Below are 26,298 nucleotides of genomic sequence, written 5' to 3' on the forward strand. Positions count from 1 at the left end.
TAGAACTACTTGAACAGATTTGAGTGGCCAAGTGGGAATGTTTTGTTGGGCAAGCAGAAATTTGTGTATTGATTGGATGATTTGCATAGCACTACATTGGATTCCATTCCACCCAGTGTATTTTTTCTTAGTATGCTTAGGTAAAATAATGCAAGTACCTCTTCCATAGCAGCAATTAGGTTCTGAGTAGATTTGCTGATCTCTGATCCTGCTGGAGGCATGCCGCTACCATGAGTGAAGAACGCAGAACCGGGACTTGTATGCCCATTCATTTCAACTGTGTAACTTGCTTTCACAGGGCAACAGAGCTGGTTGTGCAGAATAAAATAAACCACGAAGACATAAAGACCCTGAAAAGAAGGGAGTAAGGGGGGGGGGTGTAGAGTAAGCTTCCAAGTATGACATGAGACTGCTTTAAATATGTTAAGGAACACCTTATGGTGTTCATATGTTGCATTCAATGACGTACAATTTATGTACCCAATTGTTGAGCTGTACACCTGTACAGTTATTCACACGTGATGTTCAATGAGTGTACAGTATGCACTTGTGTACTCAAGAGCTGAGCTGTAAAAATCAACAAGTGTACACTCTTTCACAGAAACACTTGCAGATGTGTTCAGTGTAACATATGTGAACAGGGTTTGTGTTGTGAGAAGATTCTACGCAGAGTGGCAGATTTTCCCTAGAATCTCAAGTGACAACAGTTCAAATGATTATACTGTACATTAAAAACAAAAACAAGAGAAGGTGTCAAAATAAATAACTGCCATGAAAGGAAACAGCAAGGTGATGCCCCCAGGGACTCTCTAGAAAGAAAAATAAGCACTATGTGTTTCTTGTTTAAACCCACTCATCTTTGAAGGTAAGCCAAGAGTGGGACAACAAAGATTTGAATTTATCACAACAGTGAGCAAAGAGGCCTTGGATGGACCAGATTTTGATGTACTTTCTGTCCACCCCTGCTCTAGATCTCCTCTTACCATTATTTCCTAAGAGTCTACTAGGAGGAGGTGGGACTATTACAACAGACCCCCTCCCTCCCTCTCAGCAGCAGCAGCTCGCTGTCTACAAGGCTCTCTCAAGTCAAGCAGAGAAAGCTGCTTTCTAAATACTCCCCCAGAATCATGTCTGAGTCATGATCAGGTTTGGGGCTTGTTTTTCAAACCAGGCAAGCTTTGGGCTTGTACAGATGGCAATATTTTTGGAGCAACAAAAACAGCTTTGTTTCCCACTCCTTCTTGCTCTGATCCAGCACTGTTGCTGTGAAATCAATAGATACATGGTGGCAATTGGGTAATGGAGATGGGGATGCAGTCCTGCTCCAGGGTGGGTACTCTTGTTGTGGGAACAAAGACTGCTCGTTTATTTGTTTTATGCACATCATGGAACAACAGGCAGGAACCAGGCTCAAATCTGGCACTTTCTGTTTGTTTGTTAAACAGGGCTACATGACAGCTAACATGGAAAAACATGGAGACATTCAACCAGGAGAGTGGGGAGATAAAATGTGCATTGCAAAATAATGCCAAATGTGTGGGAACATAGTTGGCCAAAAACTGTGCCTCTTGTCACCAATGAGGCTATGAGCATTCTCCAACAGATGCCCTCAAGACAGCAATACAACAAAGCTGCATGCACACACACAATGTTAAAAGCAATGGCACATAAGGATGTAAAGAGAGGTTTGTTGGAAGAGACCCAAGGCGCATCTAGTCCAGCGTTCTGTTTCCCACAGTGGCCCCACAAATATCTATGCAAAGCCTCACAAGTAAGACTCATTCCTACTACTGTTTCTTAACAACTGGCATTCAGAGGCATACTCCTGGAGGGAACATACAGTCATCGTGCCTAGTAACCATTGAAAGCCTGTTTTCCTATGAATTTCTAATTCTCTTTTAAAGCCATTTAAGTTGCCACAGTCACCTAAAATAAGCAGAGGGGATTTGTAAATATTCAACTATTTCCAGACTATTGGGATGTTCTTAAAAAGCACAATAGCAGAGACTCAGCTAGAAAGTGTATGCAATATCAGGAAAGCTACCACCACATCCAAGAAGATTCCAGTGTGGTCGAGGAGGGCTAACAGCAAAGGTTTCCTTCTGAAAACAGAAGCTCCAAATAAGGAGAATAAAAAAGAGCAGAAACTTTGGCAAAAGAATTGCAAGCAGCAACAAGGAATGCAAAGAAAGAATGTGAGGTGCACATCACTAAAAAGATATAAAGAGGGACAACAAAGTAAGTTAGAAGGAGCATACCAGCATACAGCTGGATCTCTGGATGACAAGGGAGTAAAAGGAGATTGCAAAGAAGATGAATACATTATTTGCATCTGTCTACACAGCAGAAGTTGTGGGGCAGATCCTTGTGCCTGAACTAACTTTATTGGGAAGGGACTCTAAGAAACTGGGGCAAATAGTGGTGACTAGAGACAAAGTCCTAGGTCTTATTTGCCACGGTGCTAAAGCCTTTGATTAGACTCCCAGAAATGGGATTTTCAAGTGAGTATTGTGCATGCTTATATTCATATTGGGCATGCTATCGAAGCCTGTGTTTTGACCTCTTCCTCCCGCTGCAAGGGTTGCACATATTTCCATTTTGGGAGGTGATTGCCCCAAAAAGCAATATAAAAGTTTCTTAAGCAACAATAAAACATAGTGGTGGGTGCACCAAAAGTGAAGCAGGCAGGACCAAAACATATACATGCCTGCATACCACTGTATTCCTCTTTCACTTACTTAATTACACCCCACCCCCACCCCTATTCTAATACATATTTGCATACACTCCTCCCCATTCCTCACACCAAACACTCAGCTCAATTGACTTTTGTGCTGCAGAAAAATGGCTCCACATCTTGACCTGAAACCACCTAGACTGAGGATGCTGCAGTTTTTACCAACACATCTTACCAGCCAGTATGATTTTATTGGCCAACAATATGGCAATCAGTGAGCTAAGAAACTCTCTGTAAACAATATACACAAACAAAGAGGGCACATATCAAAGATCAAGATGATGCAGAAGAGAGAGGAAACACATGTGAGGGAGAGGGGCCTATTTTGGAGAGGGAAGCAGATGGCTGTGATCACAAAACTTAATTTGTACAGATTCTTGGGTTTAAGAAGCTTGAAAGCTTTAAATGAAAGGACTTTTAAATGCAGACACAATAGAAAGGCAAGTTTTTGACGCAAAATGAATAAAAAAGAATGGTGTCCCCTCCTTTGATTAGGGCAAGATGCACAAGAACCCAAAGGGAACGGCTGATGAGTTTCTAAGCTGCTTAGGCAAGTATGATTCAAAAGGACACATATTAAAGAATAGTGAGTGCACTTTTTAGAAGATCTAGAGCAATCAATTGGTGAAGACAAAAGCAATGGTTTCTCTCTTAATCTAACCACGCCAGTGCTTGAAATGTAGGTCAAAATTTGACGGGATTAAGCAAATTTCTGGGTTTACTTCAGGCCTTGACAGAGCAAAAGTACCGTATTTTTCATCCCATAGGACGCTCCGTCCCATAGGACGCACCAGGTCGGGGAACAGCGGGATGGCGGCGCTGCGGCTCCCCGCTGTCCCCCGAGCTTGTGGGGCTGGCCGATGTCTGCCCGAAGCGCGGGGCGCTCTGCTTCAGCGCGCCGGGCGGCAGACTGCTATCCGCAGCCTATGGAGCCCTGCGGGAACTCCCGTGGGCTCCCCAGGCTTGCTGATAGCTTCTTGAAGCCTGGAGAGCGAGAAGGGTTGATGCACACCGACCCCTCTCGCTCTCCAAGCTTCAGCGAAAGCCTGTATTCACCCCATAGGACGCACACAGATTTCCCCTTCATTTTTGGAGGGGGAAAAGTGCGTCCTATAGGGCGAAAAATACGGTACTTAATTACTGTGTAACTAACTGCTAAAGATATACTGAGAATGCGCAAATGAAAGGCTACATTCCAGGCTTAAATCTTGGGCCAGTTCTTCTTCCTTTCTCCTTTCCAGCTGTTCTATGCCCGGAGGCAAATGTCTTCACCTTGGACTTCTCTTTGATGTAGTGTGACTAGTGGAACAACATATTTTTATGGCTATCTGGGAGCAATGGTGTAATTTATCTCAAGTTGTTCCGTCAGCAAAGGGACAGGGAGTCAGAGAGTCAGACAAGGCCTAAGTTTCAGGATCTCTTCTGGAAAGTGATATTAGCAAAGTGTGTTGGCTTACATTAGTTTTCAATCTGGTATTTTCTATTTCATTCTTGTTCTTCTTGTTGTTATTATTTATTTCCTGTTCTACGCTGCCAGGTTACTTGGATAGCAAGCTTATAACAATATTCCTCAGCATCATTAAAGTATCTGCATTCCTTTGTATACCACTTAGATGACCCTTCCTTCACATCATGAAGGTTTCTTTTGCTACCTATTGAAATTAATGCACCTAACTTAGTTTGCTAATTTTAATGGGTCTATTCTGAGTAAAATGTAGCTTTATATCAGCCTGTTTGTCCAAAGCACTAGCATGCCTAAAGAGAAAATGTCCCTAAAAGAATAACTGCGTTGTATCTAAACTAAAAACACCTAGGATTAAATTTCTGCCCTATCTTGGCCATTTGTTAAATACCCCCCCCATTCCACATTTGCTTTTTTTTAAAAAAGTAACCTCACAAGTTGGTTATTTACAGCACATTTCAATTTAAGCCCTCTTAACATGAATAATGATTGAGTTATTAATTCTGCCATCAAGAATTAGAACTCAGTGAGCTGTTTTGACCGCACACAACCAACCACCACTGTTCCTACGGTACATTTAGCAGCAACCTACAGTAGCAAATATTACTGTTATTACCAGCCCTTTCTGAAAGCTGTATGAACTAGGAATAGCAGCATGAGACAAACCCTTCATATCTGAGGTGTACATGAATGTGAGGAGGTGGAACAACCACAGCAATTTTGGGTTCTGTCACTGTGGAAACCATTCTCTGGCTGACTGGCAGAATGCTGCAAGTGAAACTTAAAAAAAAGAAAAGAAAGACCAACAGTAAAAGGAAAGGGATAATTTAAGGAAGAAATGCTACAGTTCTTTCATAGACAAGTTGTCCCTCAGGGCTTATTCTTTCCTCACAGACCCCTAAGTGCAAGGCTACTAAAAATGCTTCTTTATGATTGCAAAATGGTAGTGTCATTATGTCTGAATGGCACACATAAAAAACCTGCTTGGCCATGTGGAGAATCTCTACACCAATGCTGCACATTGCTATGGATCACTGGCATTGATATTCTCCATGAAGTGCACATCTTTTTAGTGTTATATCACCAGTATGAAGTCACCACACCACCAAGTGGAAGCCGTTCCAGTGGCCTACTACATTTCTTTGCGTACGACTCTGTTCAAGACCTTTGTTCACCTTCTAAGACCCTTCTTGCAGTCCTGCCACTGAGAGACATGCACTTGGAGGGAATAAAACAGCATCTTATTCAGTGGTGGCACCCAATTTATGGAATCACCTTCCCAGAAAGATGTGTTTAGTCCCACTGTTGCCTGCTTTCATGTAGCCACTTAAGACAGTTATGTTTCAATGGGATTTTTACAGTTGTTGTTTTAATTACTTCCATCTGCTCTGTAGTGTTTTACTTGTCTGCACTTTCATTGCATATCTATTTATTTTATTATTATTTTATTGTTATGTTATACTGCTTTATTTTGCTTGTTGAAAGCCACTTTTATATGTATCGGCAGCCAGTACATAAATTTTACAACAAGCAAACAAGCAAGTTCCTCATATGTGTTAAATCAATGGAAATGTAGGGAAAGGACCTAATTTGGAGAGAATGGTTCCTGTACTTTTTTCCAACTCTTTGGGTCTAGAGGCCAGGCAGCAAGGGGCTACTAAGGGGCTACCAACATGGAGATTCTTTGAAACAGATTCTGCATGGTCATTGCACCATACAGCGGCCATAATATACAGCTCAAAACATGGCTCAAACTCAATGCCACCACTAGGAAGTTGCCTTATACAGAGTTGGACCATTGGGCCATTTAGCACACTACGGGCTCTCTACAGTTGCAGGTAAGGATCATTCCCAGGTTGGTTCACATGGGGAGAAGTTTTATAGGTCAAAACAAGCATTTTGAATTGGGCCTGGAAACTAATTGGCAGCCAGGGCAGTCAGGCCAGGATGAGCATTATACATTCAAACCATCTCACCCCAGTATGCAACCTGGCCACTGAATTATGTTTTTAACTGTGATGTTAATCTATTATTTGATGTGAGATAGCAAGACCATTCCAAATACAAGACAGAAAAAAACTGGATGCATTGGCAAATGTGTGTGCGTATTTGTGTACGCGTGTGTATGTTGTTTGCAAAGGGATTTAAGAATCAAAGCAAGAGAGGCCTATTTTCCTTGGAAAAGACAGACTGGATTTAATTAGTCACAGAATGACTTGAGACCAAAGACATATATAGCAATCTCTTGTATTATAGAACATTAACAAAAACAAATAAACAAACTGGTAGTTTTGGCAACTTTTGTGGAACTACCACCTGCTTTGTGCATAAATCCAATAAGCTGAGGCATCAGGAAGCATAGTCTAGGATATCACTGTAATCCAAAACGATTGATTTGTCATTTAGTGCTAACCTGATTTTGCTGTTCAGCCCTGCATGTACATAAGCCTTTGTACCTCAGCTATGCCATATTTTAAAATATGTCCAAATGGTGCAGCATTTTTACAAAGAGATGCTTGACGATTAACCCACACGTTTTGCACAATCATCTGGAAAACCACAGAGTTTCATAGCAGCATTGGATGGGTTTCTTTACAAGACACAGTATTAGACAAACAAGTAGCTCAACTTCAAAACCATTTATCCCTAAAGGTTCTGATTCTGCAAGATCATCTGGATTTCGTAGATAATGCTGATCCTTCCCCTGCAAAATGCAGGGTGAGGTGCATGTCTTTGTTCGATCCAGGGCTTCCTCAGATTTGGAAAAGCAGGGATGGAAAAACTGTGCCCCTCCAGATATTCTTAGACTACAAGTCCCATCAGCCTTGACCACTGGACTATGCTGACTGGGGTTGATTGGGAGCTGGAATCCAGCCACATTTGGAGAGCCATAGGTGCTCCATCTTTAATCCTATGAATTAGGTTATAGCAACTGATCCAAGACCACTTGAGGATTTGAATCCAGATTTCCAGTCGAAGTCCAGCAGTCTAATCAAGGGGGGGTCTCAAATTCTAGAGCAGGATTGGGCCAGGTTCTCCACCCTGTTACAAACAACAGCGCTGGAAACTTTTCCGGTGAAATTGGAGTGTGCTGCAGGGGGTGCCAAAAGGGAGGAGGAAATGAAGTTGTTATTAGGAGCAAGGGAGATATGCAACATTTTGCGGGGAAGTGGGGGGCTTACATAAAATGGTGGTGGCATTTCAATTTTCTGTCTTTTCCGGAAATAACGTAATGATTTGAGACCTCCTACGAGCCACAGGGACTTAAGTGATTTTATAAAATATAGTGGGGTTTTTTAATATATAAATATAGATGTATAACACAATAGGGTAAGTTTCAGTTGGCTCCTAGCTTAAAAAGACAGAGGAAAAACAAAAGGGAAAGAAAATCAAGGTGCTTCTACGTCTGCCATTTATGCCTCAGTAACGAAAATTTTCCATGTCACTTTGGCAACAGCAAAACAACAAATGTGAAGATTTAAACCACTAATAAACTGATGGTGCAAGCTGGTTTGGAGTTCTTTCTTTCTTTCTTTAATTCAGCTGACCTTTGTCAAGGCAAACAAGGAACACTTGACATTTTAGTTAAAATAAATAACACATAATGATCTTTTAGTTGTGGTAAGCTCCAATGTTGCACAACTCTTTCCAGACAAAAATTATCTTTGTTGCAAACCCATACTCACACATGAAGAATCCAGAAAATAGTTTCCTAACAAAGCACTTATAAGTCATTCCCTTTGGAGCCTTTATCTGACTAATGGCAATTTCTGGGGTGGGAATCTATTTTTATGAAGGTTCTGTATCAATCAAGTTTGAATCAAGTGAACAATTAAAAAGACATACCCACCATCTTAGCTTTCACTCATCTGCTCTTGTAAAAAGAAACTATAGCATTACCACATTATAATTTATATTACAAAAATTAGAATAGATTAGTTGTTGCCAACATTTGCACCGTGATCAAGTCTGCTTAAATAACTCAGATGGCATCTATCTATCCTAACCAAAAGCTGTGTCCTGACAGGGATAATTTTCCTCAGTTGTAGTGGCACTTTCTGGAATTCCATACATGTGCTCTGATTATAATTGCCCCATTCTTAGATTTATTCTGTTTTATTACCAGATTTCATTTCACTTCTTCCATTCTTTCTTTTTCAAACAATGTGGGCAAGTGGTACTCAGAACAGTATTTGAAATTCTGAAATTTGCCCATGTTCCAATCTAAACCACATACTGTTTCTGTTGTGCAGTGACGATTTCCTTTTTCTGTAAAAGCTTTGCATTTGCAAAGGAACAATGTAGACTATTCATAGTTTACTAATTTGATATAACTCTTCAGAAAGAAAAATGAAATGGCTTACCCAAAAGTATTTAGCATATTCTTTCTGTATCTCACACTTTTGTTCTCAACAGCTATTAATGTAGAGTAGGCAAAAAACCCCAACTATATTGGGAAACAAAAGTTATCAGGGAAAACAGCTATGGTATTGGGAATTTTTGTATTTAGTCTAGTAACTAGAGGGGAACAAGATAATGAATTAGGTGGAAAAAGTGGACATTTCTGGCAATTTGTTTCAATGACTGACTGTGAGTTCTGGTATTAGGAGAGGGAGACATAATATTCTATTTATGGGTCCATATGGGTCATAACTTGATAAACCTTGTTAATAGGAATGGGGAAAATGTGGCCCGCCAGATATTGTAGGACTCTGCCTCCCATTGGTGCTGGCCATGGTACATTGCTGGCTGGGCAGATGTGGGTTAGAGTTCAACAACATAAGGGGAGCACCCAACTGGGGAAGGCTGCTCTAACTACCACACCTAACTGGCAGATTGTTGCCATCCTTAAGCCTTGGTTCTGAGCTCCAAAAGGTGCATCACCAACCATCAAAGCTGGAAACAGAATGGTGGACTTAATCTGATCACACAAGGCAACTGTTATGGTCTTCAAATGCAGATGTTAACACATATGAAGGTCTACAATTCCATCCTAGTAAAAATGCTTCCAGCTGCAGCTTTTAAGAATGAATCATCTTGGTTCTAAAGCAGAGTGAAACAAAAGTGCAGAAAGGTTCACTTTAACCTTTCGGAAAAATTAATTTGTGAATCGATATTTTCCTCTTTGCTGAGTTGTTTTATGGCCAGTGGTGGTATTATGGCCACTGACGAACGTTTTCATCACTGAAATGTTAAGTGCCAGAAAAGCTGAAGAGAGATAGGAGTGGAAGAGCTGTAATGTGATTAGGTGCCCCCCCAACACACAACTGCTGCTGAGTGCTGGCCAATGCCAAATTTAGAAGTAATTATTAGATTTGCCTCTTAATTAGGGAAGATTTTTGGAACGCTATCAAACAAAATAAAAAAGAATACTACAGACAGCATTGTTTCACTACCCTTAGCTAGCAGAGAACATCATTCTCACTTGCGGGTTAAATGGCATTAGGGTAGTACATAAAAAGTTCCTTTTTCGGCCTGTGTGTAATGCACAGAAAAAGGAAACTGCTGTTATGCTGTGGCCCATTCAATGCAAATCAAAAGAGTTACAGGAAACTTCAGCATCACTAAGCTACTATTAAGAATTGTGTAAAAGAGCAATATTCAATATTCTTTAATGAGGACAACAGTGAAAGAGGGTGAAGATCTCTCCCCTCCTTTCTAGAACTGTATCTGAGTGAGCTGACTCAGGAGGCATTATCTGAAAATGCCCCAGACCTATGATGCTGAAATTCAGTAGTTGCTGCCACTACACTGTGGTAGCTAACACATACACACGTTCCATAACCACTTCCTGGGTGGTCAAGTTTCTTTCACAATCATCTATTTATTGCCTTCCTCCTTCTGTCTTCCAAGTTCTGCCTTTCTACATCACCTCCCACTTTACAACCACTGTAGCTCCATCTATATTATTCTACATCAGGGCCTTGAGAAACAATGATCTAGGCTTTCCTACCACATCTCATTTCAATATCTAGTCATAGGCAGTGACCCACATGAGCCTGTTCAACTATATCCACTGCAGGGACTGGCCTTAGTTTTGTTTTCATTTCTATGAATCATGGAGTCACAGAGCTGGAAAAGACCTTGAGGATAATCTAATCTAAAACCCTGCAAAGCAGGAACATGCAGCTGCCCCTTATGGGGACTGAACCTGAACCTTGGCATTATCAGCACCATGCACTAACCTACTGAGCTACATCGTATGCCATTACTAAACTCCATTTATGTATCAACACAAACTTGAATACAGGTTATAAGGAGAAAGGAACACACTTCTACAGCGCCATAGGCAAATCAGTTTATTTGCAGTTTTCATATGTTTGTGCATTAAGTCTGTTCCGTCCCAGTTCCACGTTACTATAAAAATAGCCTTGCTTGATCAGAGCAAAGGCCTGTCTAGTCTAACATATTATTTCCTACAGCAGCAAACTAGAAACCTCCAGGAAGTCCACAAGCAAGACATGAGGATAGCAACCCATTCCATTCCCATGGTTGTTCCTCAGTAACTGGTATTCATACAACCATAATGACTTTAATAATCGATCGCCTTCTTTTCCATGTATGTCCAATCCTCTTTTAAAGCATCTAAGCTGCCACAAATTGCCCCAACATGTACTTTCTATGAAGCTTAATTTGGGGCAATCCTCCATTCTCCTTCAGCCTCCTGCACTCCACCCCATTTGGTTGAGCAGCGCACCCCAATCTCCTGGATAGGCTTTCTGTGAGCACTGATTGGTGCACAGGTGGGGAAACATTCCTTCTGTGAACTTCCATTCACTTATATTAGGATCCAAGCCATTGGGAACTTTGTAGGGATTACATTTCAGAGAGTTGTCTGTTGTTAATCTCTCCCTCTCTCTCTCTCTCTCTCTCTCTCTCTCTCTCTCTCTCTCTGTGTGTGTTGTTTTTTGGCTCTTACTTCCTTCACGTCCTCTTAATGGCATTAAGTAGCACCTGTTGCAAAGGTACCCAGAGACATGAAACTAGTAACTGAACTGGGCGTTATTGATTGGCAGCTGGCATTGGGCAAATGGAAGCATTTGGAAGAGAAGGGAGTGGGAGATGGGAGATATAAACAGTAAAACCAAGAAAACTGGATCATGATTGGCATGAAAGGAAGGGCTGGAAGCTGCAGATGGAAGTCTAGTGGCAATGAATGGACAGCATAAACCAGCATATGTCTCAAAGGATTTTGAACATTATTGTAACTTGTTGCTATTACATATTGCTAAATGTTGCTTTATTCATCTGGCTCCCTCTCCAGAAATAGTTAAGGCAGAGATAAAAGCTTTAAAAGACACTCTGGAGACTGGATATTTGTGTCACATCTATTTTGCAATGTACTATTTGCAGCTTGGAATAAGCTTTCCTGTGCTAACTATATCCCTGGAGTTCACTCTACCTGTCACTAATCAGTGAGATGTAAAATACATCAGTGCTTTGAAAAAAACAGTCCTTTTACTAAATTTAAATTGTGGTTAATAACCCGGGCTACTAATTCTGCTTCCCCTTTTCTGTTTATAAATATGCACTGGCTGCTTCTGGACATGAACTATAGTGTTACAGTAAGACGTCTCAGGCTTGCTTCCTCTGGTGAGCCAAGAGGGAGTGACTGGAAGCTTCCATTTTCATATTCGATGAACCACAATTTGTGATTAATCTTAGTTATGGTTAGCTGAAACAAATCAATTTCATTGGCTTGTTTTATCATTAACCACAGTTAGCTGGAAGAAACAGCAAACTGCAGTTAAACTAAAATTGAAATGAATGCAAGCTCATTGCTCACTATGGTTTGTTCTTAGAACACTGAACTATGGTTTAACATTACGTCTAAACTAGACTATTAGTCAGGAGTCCCACGGAGATTGGGATTGGTCAGAGGGCTAGGAGGAATGGGATAAGGATGCAGAATGGGAGCAATGGGATCCTAGGGAGGGGCCCAGAGTGTTGGGAGACTACTACCAGACACCCTGAGAATCTCATCAGTGGTACTCCTGTCCACCTGCAACTTGGTGGATGGAAGGGTGAGGTCCACATCACCTGAATGACACAGTCATCATTTCACAGACAGCCACTGTAGGGAAGCTACTAGAGGTTGGCAGGGCCAGTTAGAGACATACCTCTGCTCAATCTGCCTCCCCTCCCCCAAACTAGTGAAAAAGATGTTTGGAGCTTCAAAGATGTGGGTACTTTTAATTTTGAGAAAGTGCTGTGGGCATCAGAGGAACATGGCATATCAAAAATGGCTGTTACATTAAACATGGTTGACAGAGGAGTGTTGGGCCTAATGAGCACAGCAACTCATCTCCACTAGGTCTTGTCCCCATGAAGCAATTGCTGAGACTGGAGGTCCCTGCCTCCCCATTCCCTTGGCTATGAGTCTTCTTCCCTTGGTGGCTCCCCCAGCTGGCTCCTCCCACCATTCTTCTGTGTCCAACTAGTCCATGACATCAAGTGCCCATAAATGAAAAAGAGAGCATCTACATCAGCCACTGCCACACTCACTCACAGAAATAGAAGATGATTGTACTTTTCCTCTGTTCAAAATAGATGGAAAGGTGGGTGTCCTGGCATTCAATAAAATGTTGTCATGTTTAAGGTGGGGTGATGTTCAGTGTAGGTGAGACCGAGCCAGTGCAAATAGGAACGGAGTAAGAAGAGCAAATGGTCTTTGGTGCACTGCAGATTTTTAAAGGGATATTCACCAAGATTTCCCCAGGGCGCCATAGTGGGCATTGGTGGGCATACTGGCACTTGCAGGCACTGTGTTGACAACCCTTGAATGGTTGTAGGTCTAGTATTTTCCTAGCTGTGGTTGCTAAAAAGCAGCTGATCCCTCAGTGTTATTTTAATCTGTCTTCAAGCCACATATGCCAGGAAGAGATCCAGACATTACAATGGGTACTTGCAAGTACTTTGACAATCAGGCTCCATATGTAAACTCTCTTACTTCTGCCCTCAGATTTTTATCTTTAAAAACCAACTTTTAATATTTAAACACTAACCCCACAGAAATCAATGAGATTTCTGGTGCATATTATTTTATTCTGCTTCATATATTTTTCCATGGTTATTCTAATAAAAAAATACTTTGCCACTCCCAGGCTATAGTTCCTGTTTTAGTTCATTATCTAGTGTGACAGCAAACTTCATCTACACTAAAAGAAATATAGGATGTAGCTGTAGATCTCTTCTTTTTCTTATGCTGTTTGCACCAACCTATGTCATCAAACCATCATATACCACATTATCATACATGTATATAGACATCTCTCACATGCTAGATGGTGAGTTAAGAGAGGAACTCGAGCAATGCCACTATAACCAGCTCTGAGTATTGTCAGTGTTTTAAGTTTGTAGATATCCCAAGTTGTCTTTTCTCTTCTCTGCATTCAAAGTTTGGATTTGGCACACTACAGTAAAAAATGCTTGGTTTTTAGCTAAAGTGAGTAAGAAAGAAATCTAACTTACCTGAAGGCAGTTGAAAATGACAAAGAAGACCAGCATCCATAGATGTCTATAAGCCATGTGCAGTCCTCCCCATAGCCATGTAATGGAAATGAGGGCAAACAGGTATAAAACCAGTGGGATTTCTAGAAACAATTAGAACAGGGGAATTTATCAGCTTTGTTAAAAAAAAATTTATAAAAGTTTCAGTCTTGAAGAGATGTTTCTAAGTTCTCAACGTCTGCTTTGAACATCAGAATTACATAACAAGGACAATCAATATAGTGGTGACTGGGCAATTTCTGAATCTGCCCTTTCCTGCTTTCGGTCAGCTTTTGAGGAGAGGCATGAGAACGAGAGCACCACCTGCTGACTAATTCATCCCAAAGGCTGCCGTGCAAGATCTGAAATGATGTATCTGGCAGCAAACAGTGGGGGTCAGTGGGTGCAGCTCTCTTATGAAACACACGGGGGAAAATTACTGCATTTCGGGGAGGACAAAGCATGTTTGGCCTCTATAAAAGCAGGTTGGGAACCAAGTGAAAGACTTGCTGAGTCAGCAAACATTGGCTTTCCAAATAATCGAAGTGCTGATGAGGGCATATGAGAATTCGGAGGAAGAAAAAAAAAAAGAATTTAGCATTTAGATGAGCAAACAAATTCCTTAAATTCCATGAAAAGACTGATCAGGTGATACTAGATTGATCTTTGGTATTGACATTGCACTCACAATGGACGGCAAAGTCCGTATTTGCTCAGTTTTGTACCTTTCAAACTGTACAGTTGTTCTGCAAAGCATTGCCCTTTCTCCACATTATTAATTAATGCCCCTTCAGCAAAACTGACAAACGAGTGACGAGAACAACACACGGGAACACAGTAGCTTATCCGGTCTCCCAAGCTCATGTGCCTTTGCTTGATGCAAAAGATAAATCATATATTGAGGCAGGTAGCTGACAGCATGGACAGCTTCCAGCCAGGCAAGGAATAGCTGCTTAAAGAATTTCAGTACAATTGCCTTCATCACCATCATGACACTGATATTTGTAAAACCCATTGTCTGTTTCTGTTCACAAAGCAGGGGCTGCTTGAAGCAACAGGACAAGTGAAGGCAGGTGGTAAATACTATGTAGATTTCTCCATATCTTTTAAGGGTGCAATCCTATACCTACTTACCGGGCAGGAAGCACCACTGAACTCAACAGCACTTTAGAAAAAGCATGTACAGGATGACACCGTAAGTTTGGTTTTAATAAACTTATGGGGTAAAATTCAATGATGTGCTATCTCAGCTTGCCAGATGAACAATGCTCTCTCCCTTCTCCCTGAACACTGTTCTGGTTGTTTTCTTGACCCACCCCAGCCAAGTTTTTTTCGGGGGGGGGGGGGACCTGAGGGGCGAATGGGGGAAGGAGAGGTAGGAAATACCTGCAGCACAAACGAAAGCCTTTGCACAGGTCTCTTTCAACCCCCTTCTCTCTCTCTCTCTCTCTCTCTCTCTCACACACACACACACACACACATACACACACACACAGGCATACACTGGAACGGCCCTTTTTGTCCTTATTATGCAAGAAACAGGCACTGAGTTCCACCTGACATTGAGGGGCTCATCACGTGTGCATGACATCACACATGCAATACACATGTGATGTCACACATGTCGGGAGGAGCCCGCAAGGCACGCTGCTGCCACGGTGAGGCCTGGCAAGGCCCAGTCCCACAAGATTGGGGGAGGGGGTGGCTCAGCCCCTTCCCCACATATTTTGCAGCCCATAGAATTGGTGCCTATGACAAGAAATATTCCTGGCAGGGCAGTCACATCAGCAGGCTATTCTTTCATTGGTTAAGGAAGAACTCCAGGGTTCACCCCCACCAGTGGCCAGGAAGTTCTGCAGTATCTAGGGCCTCTCAGAAATCATCTAAGACAGTGATCACAGGACTACATCCTCTGAGATGTTTTCTTGCTTCTTTTCACAGTAAACCAGATTTACATTGTAATTGCAGTATTATGTGCCTCAGACTTTTTCAGACAGCTGCCTATCCAATATTGATACCCAGTATGGAAAAAGGAATCATCCTAGTCAAAGATTTAAATGGATGTGTCCTTAAAAGGCCCATACAGAAACAGGATACAACCAACTTTATTCGCACCATGGTTAGACCTATCCCAAATTCCTGCCAGCGAGGCAAGCGGAAGGTGTTTTCTTCCCAGGAAATTGTGTCTTATATAATTAAAGTAGTTATCTGCTGTTTGGTGTTAATTTGCATTCATGTTCTTTGCTTCCATTTTTCACTTTAAATGTGAACATCATACTAAGCCACTGTGTTATGAAATGAGAAATTAACGCAACATATTGAAAGCAATTAAGAAGCAGCAATGCACAAAGTACTGGGGTGTTTTGTTTTGTCTGAATGGTTGAGCTTAAAAAGCAAAACAATATAGAAAATTTGTGCAAGTTTGGCCATCTCTTTCAGACTTCTGTTTATGTAGCTTTGAAAGTTGGACCGGAGGGAGAACACATAAACTACTAAAGCTATCATGCTTAGGCACAATGAGAAAAAAAGATGAATAGGCTAACATTTGGCATAGGTTTGAGCTGAAGTATAGGAAAGGGTTGGGGGAGGACTTGCACAGTCATTCCATGGGAGCTGGGTGTGTGTTTGAGACTGCAAACCACTGCATGGGTGGCAGATAATCCATTGCCTGCTTTTCCAAACATGGACTCCTTTCCTGGCCAGCCTTTTCTGTGAGATCATAAATTCTCCAACAGGTGTGTACGTGATGTCTCATTGCTCTTCTCACATCCACCCCACCCCATACACATTTGAGTGGATCGGCCACAGTCCAATAGACTTGGTGAGGTACATTTAAAAAAATAAAAATTCTTTGATATATTGAAATGTTAAGTTCAGGCCTTGTGCAGCAAGTGGCATAATTAAAAGATGCTGGAAGTGTGCAGAGCTTCCTGTTTTTCTCAAATCATTTGGAAATTCAGCTCCTGTTCTATTATGTTGCAGTTTTGTCAATAACAATTGCTTCACTATGGAGTGTTTAACCTATTAATACAATGCTGAAATCCAGCCAGTTTTCAAAAGTCAATAGCTGGCCGAGCACTCTGCAGTGACATTTTGTCCTGGCAACCCAGCATATTTTGATCAAACAAAGCATTCAAAACAAGAACAAATAAGACTTGCTAAGCAGCTCCTGGGAAGCCTTAAAATACATGCTTTGGAAAAAAAGTAAGGTATTGCAGAAAAAGAAGAAGTTGTCAATAACATGTGGTTAAAGGAAACATTAGCTAAGAAATGAAGGGGTCTAACTGGCTTTGTTAACTAGATCCCAGTCTCATTCAGACACATATTGCATGGAGTAACTGAGGTCTAAGTATCAGAACAACAATCAGAACAACACTAGGAACAGTAACCACCTACAATTGCCAGGAATAAAACTCAGAAGACGCAATATATCAACAGAATGGTGGAACAGTCAAGCCTTTAACAGAATAGTGTAGGTGAGGAATGTAAAATGGAAGCTTAAGTTGAACATGAAATGCCATTGTTTGGACCTTGCCTGGCTGCTTTACAAATACTGTCAAACAATTAGCTCTTTATCAAACGAGAGGGATAGGGGATTCTGTTTAACTTTCCATCAGTACTATCTATGTTTTGGAAATATATGCACCGATTGACTTTTGCATGTGCAGTCCTATGAAATTTGCTACAAAAGTTCTTCACTACTTAGAAAGAAACTGCAGGACAATGTGTTATCCTGAGTTGCAGGTGCTTATGCACATGGTTGGGTGGACAGCCTATAGAAAGTAAGGTTTCATTTTAATCTTCTGTATCTTATGAGAATTGCAGCCGGATGCTAGATCAAATTGCATTTGCTGGGAGGAAATACTGAGCACAATCCAGCACAACTTAAGCATCGATTCAATGGGAGAAGTCAGCACACATCGAATTTCTCCCATTTAAATCACCGAGGCTTAAACAAAAGTTTTATTTTGTGGATGAAGAGGGACAGAGGAAAAACTGTAGCTAACATAATTTTCCCTTTCAGGATGACTTATCAGGATCTGCATCCAGGAGCCTTATCAAAATTATGTACAGAATTAAATATATTTAGACTAATAATTTTCTTTTATTAAAAAAATGCTTAAGAGTACTAATGCACTGAATGATGCCATATGCTTCTTTTATGTAAAAATAAAAGACTAAAAGAACACCTTTCCAAGGGGGATGTTTAGGATAATATAATGTTTTTATGCTTTCAGAGCCTTCAGCTGAGTAATAAAAGCTAAATAATCTGCAAAGGCCATGCTACAAATGGCCCACTACGTTAAGGAACAGAAGGGAAGAACAAAAAGTTCAAACTTGCTTTTACAAGCAACAGACATGCCCTTTCGTGGAGCATGTCACTGGCAGCTCAGCTTATGCCTTAATGAATTGTGCCTTGCTCGGGTGTTTCTTTCTTCAGCACCATAAACATACTTAACAACCCAATCCTATTTATTCAGTGCCTAGTCCCACTGTGTTCAAAAGGCATTATTTCTGAATGAAAGTGCATACAATCACATCTTAAGTTATCCGATCAAGCAAATGAAACCCAACTGTCTCTACCTGAGAAAGAAGCATCTGAGCCTTTTAAGCATTCCACTAAAACTACATATCACTTGCTAATGTGTATAAAGGTTGCCTGGGATAGCTCAGTTGGTAGAGCAGGAGACTCTTAATCTCAAGGTCATGGGCAGTGCCGGATTTACGTATAAGCTAAACAAGCTATAGTTTAGGGTCCCACTCTCTTGGGGGCCCCCAAAAAAAATTAAACGGAAAGAAAAACCTGGATGTACACTTCCAAAATATAAGATAAAAAAACAAATAAAATAAAATCTACATATAGCAACAGTGTTTTGTGTTGTGTAGACTCCTATGATGTAAGTAATGGGCCCCGCCTACTAGCCTGCTCCCTAAAATATCACTGGTTTGCTCATTTCTATATATAGGGTGCCTACATTCTGCATGTGCAAATGGCTTTAGATACCTATTAGGTCCATAAATTACCATATAGCATATATTCAACACAAAAAACGGTGACAATTTGTTGTTGACAAAGGACAGCTGGACATATAAAGGGCCCCATTACCTTCAGTAGTTTAGGGCCTTATCAAACCTAAATCCAGCCCTGGTCATGGGTTTGAGCCTCACGATGGGCAAAATAATCTCTTCCAACTCTCTACGATTCTATGATGGTTCTCTTGAAACTATTGTGGTGGGGGCAGTCAGGAGTAGGGCTAGCAGCAGTGGAAAGAACTAGAAGTCAATTTACCAATCCTGATCATCTGCACTGAAAGGGCATGTGTGTGTTTTCTGACCAAAGAGGTAGGTGAGGCTAAAGTTGCACACATTTTCATGTATGTTCATATTGAACAGATTTAATTTGTGCCATTTCAACCATACATGGTTGAAAGCCAGCTGGTTGAAATTTTGCAAGTTAAACACAAGCAAAGCAGAGAGCTTAAAAGCTCTTTTTGTGCGGGGAAAACCCAGTGTAAAGGTAAAGGTAAAGGGACCCCTGACCATTAGGTACAGTCGTGACCGACTCTGGGGTTGCGGCACTCATCTCGCTTTATTGGCCGAGGAAACCGACGTACAGCTTTCCGGGTCATGTGGCCAGCATGACTAAGCTGCTTCTGGTGAACCAGAGCAGTGCACGGAAACGCCGTTTACCTTCCCGCCAGAGCGGTACCTATTTATCTACTTGCACTTTGACGTGCTTTTGAATTGCTAGGTGGGCAGGAGCTGGGACCAAGCAACGGGAGCTCACCCCGTCGTGGGGATTCGAACCACTGACCTTCTGATCAGCAAGTCCTAGGCTCTGTGGTTTAACCCACAGCGTCACCCGCATCCCTTCCTTACAAAGTAAAGCAGTGAAACCTTTGTTAAGGAATATTGCTGGGATGGGAGACACCTTGGGTCATTCATTAGTTATGATTAGAAAACTAGGTTGTTGGCAATAGAAACTAATAAGCTTTATTTGTTAATAAATATCTGGTCCTTGATCATGATTTTGGCATAGCTTATTGGAAAATATATTTTTCAGCTGTCAACCAAGTATCAAAAGATTTTCAGGGTTTGAGCCACAGTGATTCATGTTTGCCCTTTAAATGTTAACAATTTTTATGTTAGCTTGAGTTTGGAGATCAGAAAACATTTGTGCAAATGGTTTAAGTACAGAGTACACCATACTTTGTTGCTTGAGTTAAAAATACTAATTGCTCAGCACTGAAAAGAAATGAAGTCAAGAATGTATGGCACTTCTAGACTGCCACTATTGTCCAGGAGGGATTCAAGTACATACTGGAAATTTAGGTTTACACAGTTAAGTGAATTAAAGTGCTCTGTTGCCCTAGTAGTGCAACAAAGCCACTTAAGAAAAACAACACCCTACCCCAGACCATTTGTGATTTAAAAAGTGATGGTGAAATGTACTGAAAAACGTGGGATGAAGAAATGATTAATGGGAACACATATAAACACTCCATGAGCAGATCAGGATGAATGTTCATTGTTGTAGAACCTCCCCTCAAACAAATAAAAACGAATGCTCAATAAAGACCAGACACAATGCACACCCTCAAGCACTTCTAAATGTCTGAATCTTCTTTGTAATGTCAGCATATTGTGTTCATTTCCCCCCTGGCTATGGTGTTTACATTACCCCACCCCCCAAAAAGCCAATAAAAAGAATAATTGGAACATTGTGTTAATAGTGCCCTGAGTTTCTTTGCAAATATTTGCTTTGAGTTGAAAAGGTGACATGATGTGTTTAAATTTTAATATATTTTTAATTAGTTGGGGGGGGGACTATTCTGTAAAGTAACTTTCATTCTCTTCATAGCAGGGTTAGAAGGACAGAAATTGATGTGACGGGGGGGGGGCAAGATTCTGCCAAAGGAAAAAGCATTTTAAGGCCTCCTGAATTCAACAAGAACAATTTGAGAAAACACTTAACTGAACTCTCTCAAACAATTACATAATGAGCTTCTTACTGCAGTTTAATCTTTTCTCAAAAGTGTATGCATGGGCTGCCCCAGAGTTATGTTAAGGAAGGAAACAGAGTCTCAGCACAGGAAAAATGTTAATCCCAAAGTAAAGCCACTTTTAGTAAAGGAAAGCCAGCAGCGGACAATGCCCAAGTTGGTGTTGATGGAAGAAAAATTCAGGTATGCTAAACTGGGCAACTTACCAGAATGCCTATGAGCTCTGCATTGCTCCCCAGGCAATGATCTAGCAAGGAACCATACAACTTCCCTGCTTTGGGTGAAAGAAGGGGAGGAGGGAAACCCCTCATGCTTATGGTGAATTGTGAAGCCTCCAGTGAGCTCTGAATTATGATCACTATATGTGATTCCTTGCCTGCCATATCATGAGCCAATCAAGGGGTTTTGGACACACAAAGTAGTTGAAGATAGATTTTACCACCAACTGTCCTAGTATTAACCTTATTGTATTTCTTATACATACATGCTTGGGGTGGGAAGCCTCAGGCGGGTGAGACGCAGGTGGAGCTGTGGGTTAAACCACAGATCCTAGGACTTGCTGATCAGAAGGTCGGCGGTTCGAATCCCCACAATGGGGTGAGCTCCTGTTGCTCGGTCCCTGCTCCTAGCAGTTCGAAAGCACGTCAAAGTGCAAGTAGATAAATAGGCATCGCTCCGGCGGGAAGGTAAACAATGTTTCCGTGCACTGCTCTGGTTTGCCAGAAGCGGCTTAGTCATGCTGGCCACATGACCCAGAAGCTGTACGCTGGCTCCCTCGGCCAGTAAAGCGAGATGAGCGCTGCAACCCCAGAGTCGGTCACGACTGTACCTAATAGTCAGGGGTCCCTTTACCTTTACCTTTATTTCTCATGCATACATGCCTGGGATAGGAAGCCTCAGGCCATAGGGCTGAATGTGGCCCTCCAGGGCATGCTATCTGGCCCTTGGGACTCTCTCTGGCCATGCCCCTCATTGGTCCTGCTGCAAAGCCTCTTCTCGTGGTTTTGCCTAGCTAGAATGTGCCCTTGAATGTTAATGTGTATCCTCTATCCAGACAAGCAGTGTGTAGAAACTAGCCTAATGAGCAAACAAAACAAACCCCCAAAACATCTGTGTGGGAATTGTGGAGAGAAAATGTAACAATGAATGGGTTTGGAATGGGGGTGGGGAAGTAAACACTAGTAGGAAACCTCTCTGGGCACAGGATTAGCAGAAGGCAGAAAGGCAAAGCAACAGTTCCCTGAATTAATAGTATCACTGGGTCCCTAAATCGGGTACAGTGGTACCTCTGGTTACATACTTAATTCGTTCCGGAGGTCCGTTCTTAACCTGAAACTGTTCTTAACCTGAAGCACCACTTTAGCTAATGGGGCTTCCTGCTGCTGCCGCGCTGCTGCTGCACAATTTCTGTTCTCATCCTGAAGCAAAGTTCTTAACCTGAGGTACTATTTCTGGGTTAGGGGAGTCTGTAACCTGAAACATGTGTAACCTGAAGCGTATGTAACCCAAGGTACCACTGTAGTGCCAATATGAGGCACCATCTGAAAAATGGTCAGTAGAAAAATACTGCAGATAGATACCTAAGGGAGGGGTCGGGAAGGGTAGTTTAGACTGTTTGACATGTCAGGCTTCATTAGCGAAGGTGGTATCTGAATTGTAATTATACTTTGTATCGATGCCTGGGGCATCAAAGCTTTGCCATCCCAGATGTTCAGGAACAAACCAAACAAGATTTGTTTGTTCTTTTTTAAATATAAATATATATGATTGGTTTAAGTGGAGAACTGGGTGTGAACATTTGGAAAGAGATATATTAAAAACAGTTAATGACTTGTTGGCAGTTCAAAAGAAGTTCCATACACCATTCCCCTTCATCAAAACTTGTCATCTGTTAGTCAATTACCTTGCATTGCTGCTATAGTCTATGACTCAGCATGCTCATTTCTAAGCTGAGAGTAAACACATATATGAATCATCCGCATGCAATGATTTTATATATATCTATATCTGGGAGTGACTTACTGGAGCACGTGTATTTCTGAAAACCAGAGCATGGCAAGTGACCTGCAGGGTTGAGGCGTAAAAATTTAGAGCAGCTAGTCATGTTCTGTTCTATTGTTTGGCTATATTTTTGCAAAAAATAAAAAATGCCCTAGAGATTTCAGACTTGGAACATCAAACGAGATGATCCTACTTAAAGTCCAGAGCAAACTGGATCAAACTTGCAGATTCTCCTGACAGGGCTATGCAGAAACGATTTATGTACTGCAAGTGAACAAACATTACACACTTTTTGTGTGTAATAAAAGTCCAAGAGCCTGCAAAGCTGCATAAGGAAATGGCAATAATGCAAGGGGGGGGGTCACAATCATTTCCCTAACCACTGTTTTCTCCCCTTTAGGAAAACACATGTTGGTACACCATGGAAAGGAGCAGGTGGGATGGAAGGAGGGGGAAGTGGTGGGTTGGGGAAAGGAGTTTCTGCAGTGGCAGATGTAACTACTTGGGTTTCTGATCCATAGGCTCAAGCTGTTCGTTTGTTTGATATTTTTATTTTAGCTACTGTTCCATTTGGTTCCTGTACAAATATTTTTAAAACTCTTGGCAAAGAACAAAACACTTTGCAGCAAAGTTATACAAACCAGCCTAGAAAACAATCTGAACCAACTGAAAGCTTCGAAATAAATAAAGCAATATGGTTTTATAAGCTGAATATGTTCGTATTTCAGAAAACAGAAAACAATCTTTCCCTTTTTGGAGATTTTTAATGCTGAAAGAATGGCCAATGGCAACAATTTTGCTTGGCTGCAGTAACACAACAACGCTGAACATTTGATTTCTAGCACAGAATCTCACACACCATACAGAATCATGGGAGTTCAGTTTTCATCTGTAAAGAAGATCTATTCATAGACTCAACAGAACTGAAGAAATGCTTCAAAAAGTCAAGGAAGGCAGCATTCTATGCAGAAGCTCCATTGATTGTGTTGGGGCTTAGTTTTGGGTAAACATGCACAGATTGTGCCATTTGCCCAACATGTTGAAATGTGCACTCACAACTTACTGATAGCTCACAATATCTCACTGCTGGTGAATTCCACGAGCCCCACTCTAAACACTGCAAGGAGGAGTCTCTCTTTTTTGCTATAGGTCCTATATTATGTATTAACCACCTTGCTGTCTGATGGAATGTTGAAGATCCTAGCTCTTTATTTGTAAAGAAATTATGGTACCTGTTAGAATCACCAAAGCTGGTGTCACTAACTTGGGGGCTTATAATGCACAAATGCAAGGAAAGCAACATACTGAAACTACAGTATACTGAAACTGGTCCCTTCCTCACTCAATCTCCAAAGCCTCATGCACAGTTCTCCCTCCACCCTTTCTCCCATCTTCTTACATGGCTGATGGGTAACAGTAACAGTAGTGGGAGGTCCCTCAACCTCCCTCAGGTGCCTGGAATGCTGCTGTGAGTCAAACATCAATCTGGGAAATGCAGTTTCCCATGTCTATTTTCACAGTGCACCAGGTACAGAAGTGGGAGGCAGAGATGCCTCGCTCTGCCGCCAGATCCAGATAAGTGATATCACTGGGAACACAGCTGACTCCAATTTGGTTTAGAATAACCCAAGCTTTCTTTCATAGGCTTTGTGGGGGTGGGGCAGGGGAATAGAATCCAACTGATTATTGAGCTCTTCCAGATCCAAAGCAGGTTTCTTTAGAAGTCATGGCACTATTCTTAAGTGACCAAGACTACTCTGTCTCTCAAGGACCGAGAGAGACATTCCCTCCCTACTCAATGCAATGAGGCACTAGGGGCAAAGGGAAGCTGTATCTGCAATGGACAGTTCTCAACGAGGCATCTTGTCTATGCAACCAGGCTTCAACAACTGGAACTCATCCACCGGGGCTGGACTAGGTAGTGCCCTAGACACCACTAAAGACTGACAGTGGCATTCTTTAACCTTGGCTAGCCTTAAAGTGTCACAGTGTGTGTCCAAGTGTTGCTTTGCATTCACAGATAGGCTAGTTTGCAGGAGATACTTAACCACTGGGAAAGCTCTGCAATGAACTCCTAACATCTAATCTGAAGCCAAAGGATTTTTTTAAAAAAAACTACACCAAGCTTTGTATGACCCAATAGTACCTTCTACCTTAGTACCTTCTACCTTAAAAGGTCGTTCATATTTCTTATAAACACAACAGGCCACAATCCAATAAGCAAAGTGCACCAGAGTGCATTCATTTAAATGGGCTTAAGTGCACTTAACTCTGAGTTAGAGTGTTGCCAGAGTTGCTCTTTCTCTACAAGTTATACTTTCTCTAGGGAGAGTACAATTCCTTTATACATTTCACCCTCAAAAGACTCACCTATTTCTTTTTGAAAAAAATGTTCCTGTTGACACATCTCGAAACACATTACCTCTTAATAAAATCATGTATTTTTGCTTCTCAGAATTCCTTTCCTATCAGGTTTTTCAGGTCAGTAGGTATACAATACCATTTTTAATTGCACAAGGATATATAATTCAAGTCCTTGCTGCAAAATAGGACTACTCACTAGTGACTATTAAGTCACAGATCAACTGATGCAGTCTGTAACAGCATACAAAAATTAAGAAGCAGATGCATGGCAGAAGATGCTTGAAGCAAAAATAATTACAGATGGCTCAAGCATGTTGCATGCCACCTACAATAAACACACACGCATACACCAGATGACACAGTCTATTGATGCCATACACATCACCATTTTTATTAGTACCATGCCATAATCTTGCTTTGTGAAAAAGCTACCAGAGACAACCTCCGTGATCTAGAACTTTATCTCATTGATTCATTGAATTTATGTGTTCATTTTAAAGATGGACTAGCTCTGATGGGCTTACCAGCCCCATGTTTGCTACTGCAGATGGATAACAAACTATGACAAAAGAAGAAGTAATAAAGGCAATAATCCACCTGGCCTCTTCATGCTATCTCAGGTGATAACAAAAGTTATATGAAACAGCAGGTACATAAAACTGACTTGAGCAGCAAGATCCTAAGCACACTAACTAATTGAACCCTCTGAGTTCAATAGGACATATTCCCCTTGGGTAGGATGACAGCCTCAGAAATGCAGCTCCCTGTCATAAAATCCACCACTTTCCTCAGCGCTCTTTAGTTTAAAAGAAATTGAAAGACACAAATGGCAATAAACTTTCCTTTCCGCTCTAATTGTCTCAGAAGTTTGAAGTAAATAAGCCAGGAAGTGGGGGGAGGGGAAAAGGGGAAATGAGTACATCGTGTGATCAGATTGTACTTCTTTTTTTCTCTCTCATGAGACAAAAGACTTGGGTCTCCAGGACTTATGCCAACAGGAAATTCACTAACATGACTTCTTCCTGTACGTAGAAATAAACTGGCAGAAGATCAAAATGGAATGAATAAAAATCATAGCAAAAGGGATCCCCAGTAGGTTAGGTATAGTACATTTGGAGAGTTGCTCACTGACTTTAGGTCACTATAAGTGCTACACTTAAACTTATCTGACCTGAGATTTAGAAGAAGAAAAATCTATGGGGATTTCCTCACAAATCTGATAAAAGAGTAAGTATTTGTGG

General features: G+C 41.3%; 1 protein-coding gene across 5 annotated transcripts in view; it reads right to left on the reverse strand.

Annotated features, from left to right (window-relative positions):
* Positions 1-26,298, reverse strand: part of ADGRV1 (adhesion G protein-coupled receptor V1) — a 246,928-nt gene that overhangs the window by 11,854 nt on the left and 208,776 nt on the right. For 4 of the 5 annotated variants that reach the window (XM_083465098.1, XM_083465097.1, XM_083465099.1 and 1 more), the window contains 2 exons: positions 13,671-13,792; positions 159-350 (listed from right to left, as the gene is read on the reverse strand). In XM_083465098.1, the coding sequence (XP_083321224.1) occupies positions 159-350; positions 13,671-13,792 (314 nt within the window). Of the gene's footprint in view, positions 1-158; positions 351-13,670; positions 13,793-26,298 lie in introns of those variants that run through there. The other variant, XM_083465100.1, reaches the window with a different exon arrangement.

Source organism: Podarcis liolepis, assembly GCF_965112155.1.
Source record: "Podarcis liolepis genome assembly, chromosome: 11".
Classification (NCBI taxonomy): domain Eukaryota; kingdom Metazoa; phylum Chordata; class Lepidosauria; order Squamata; family Lacertidae; genus Podarcis; species Podarcis liolepis.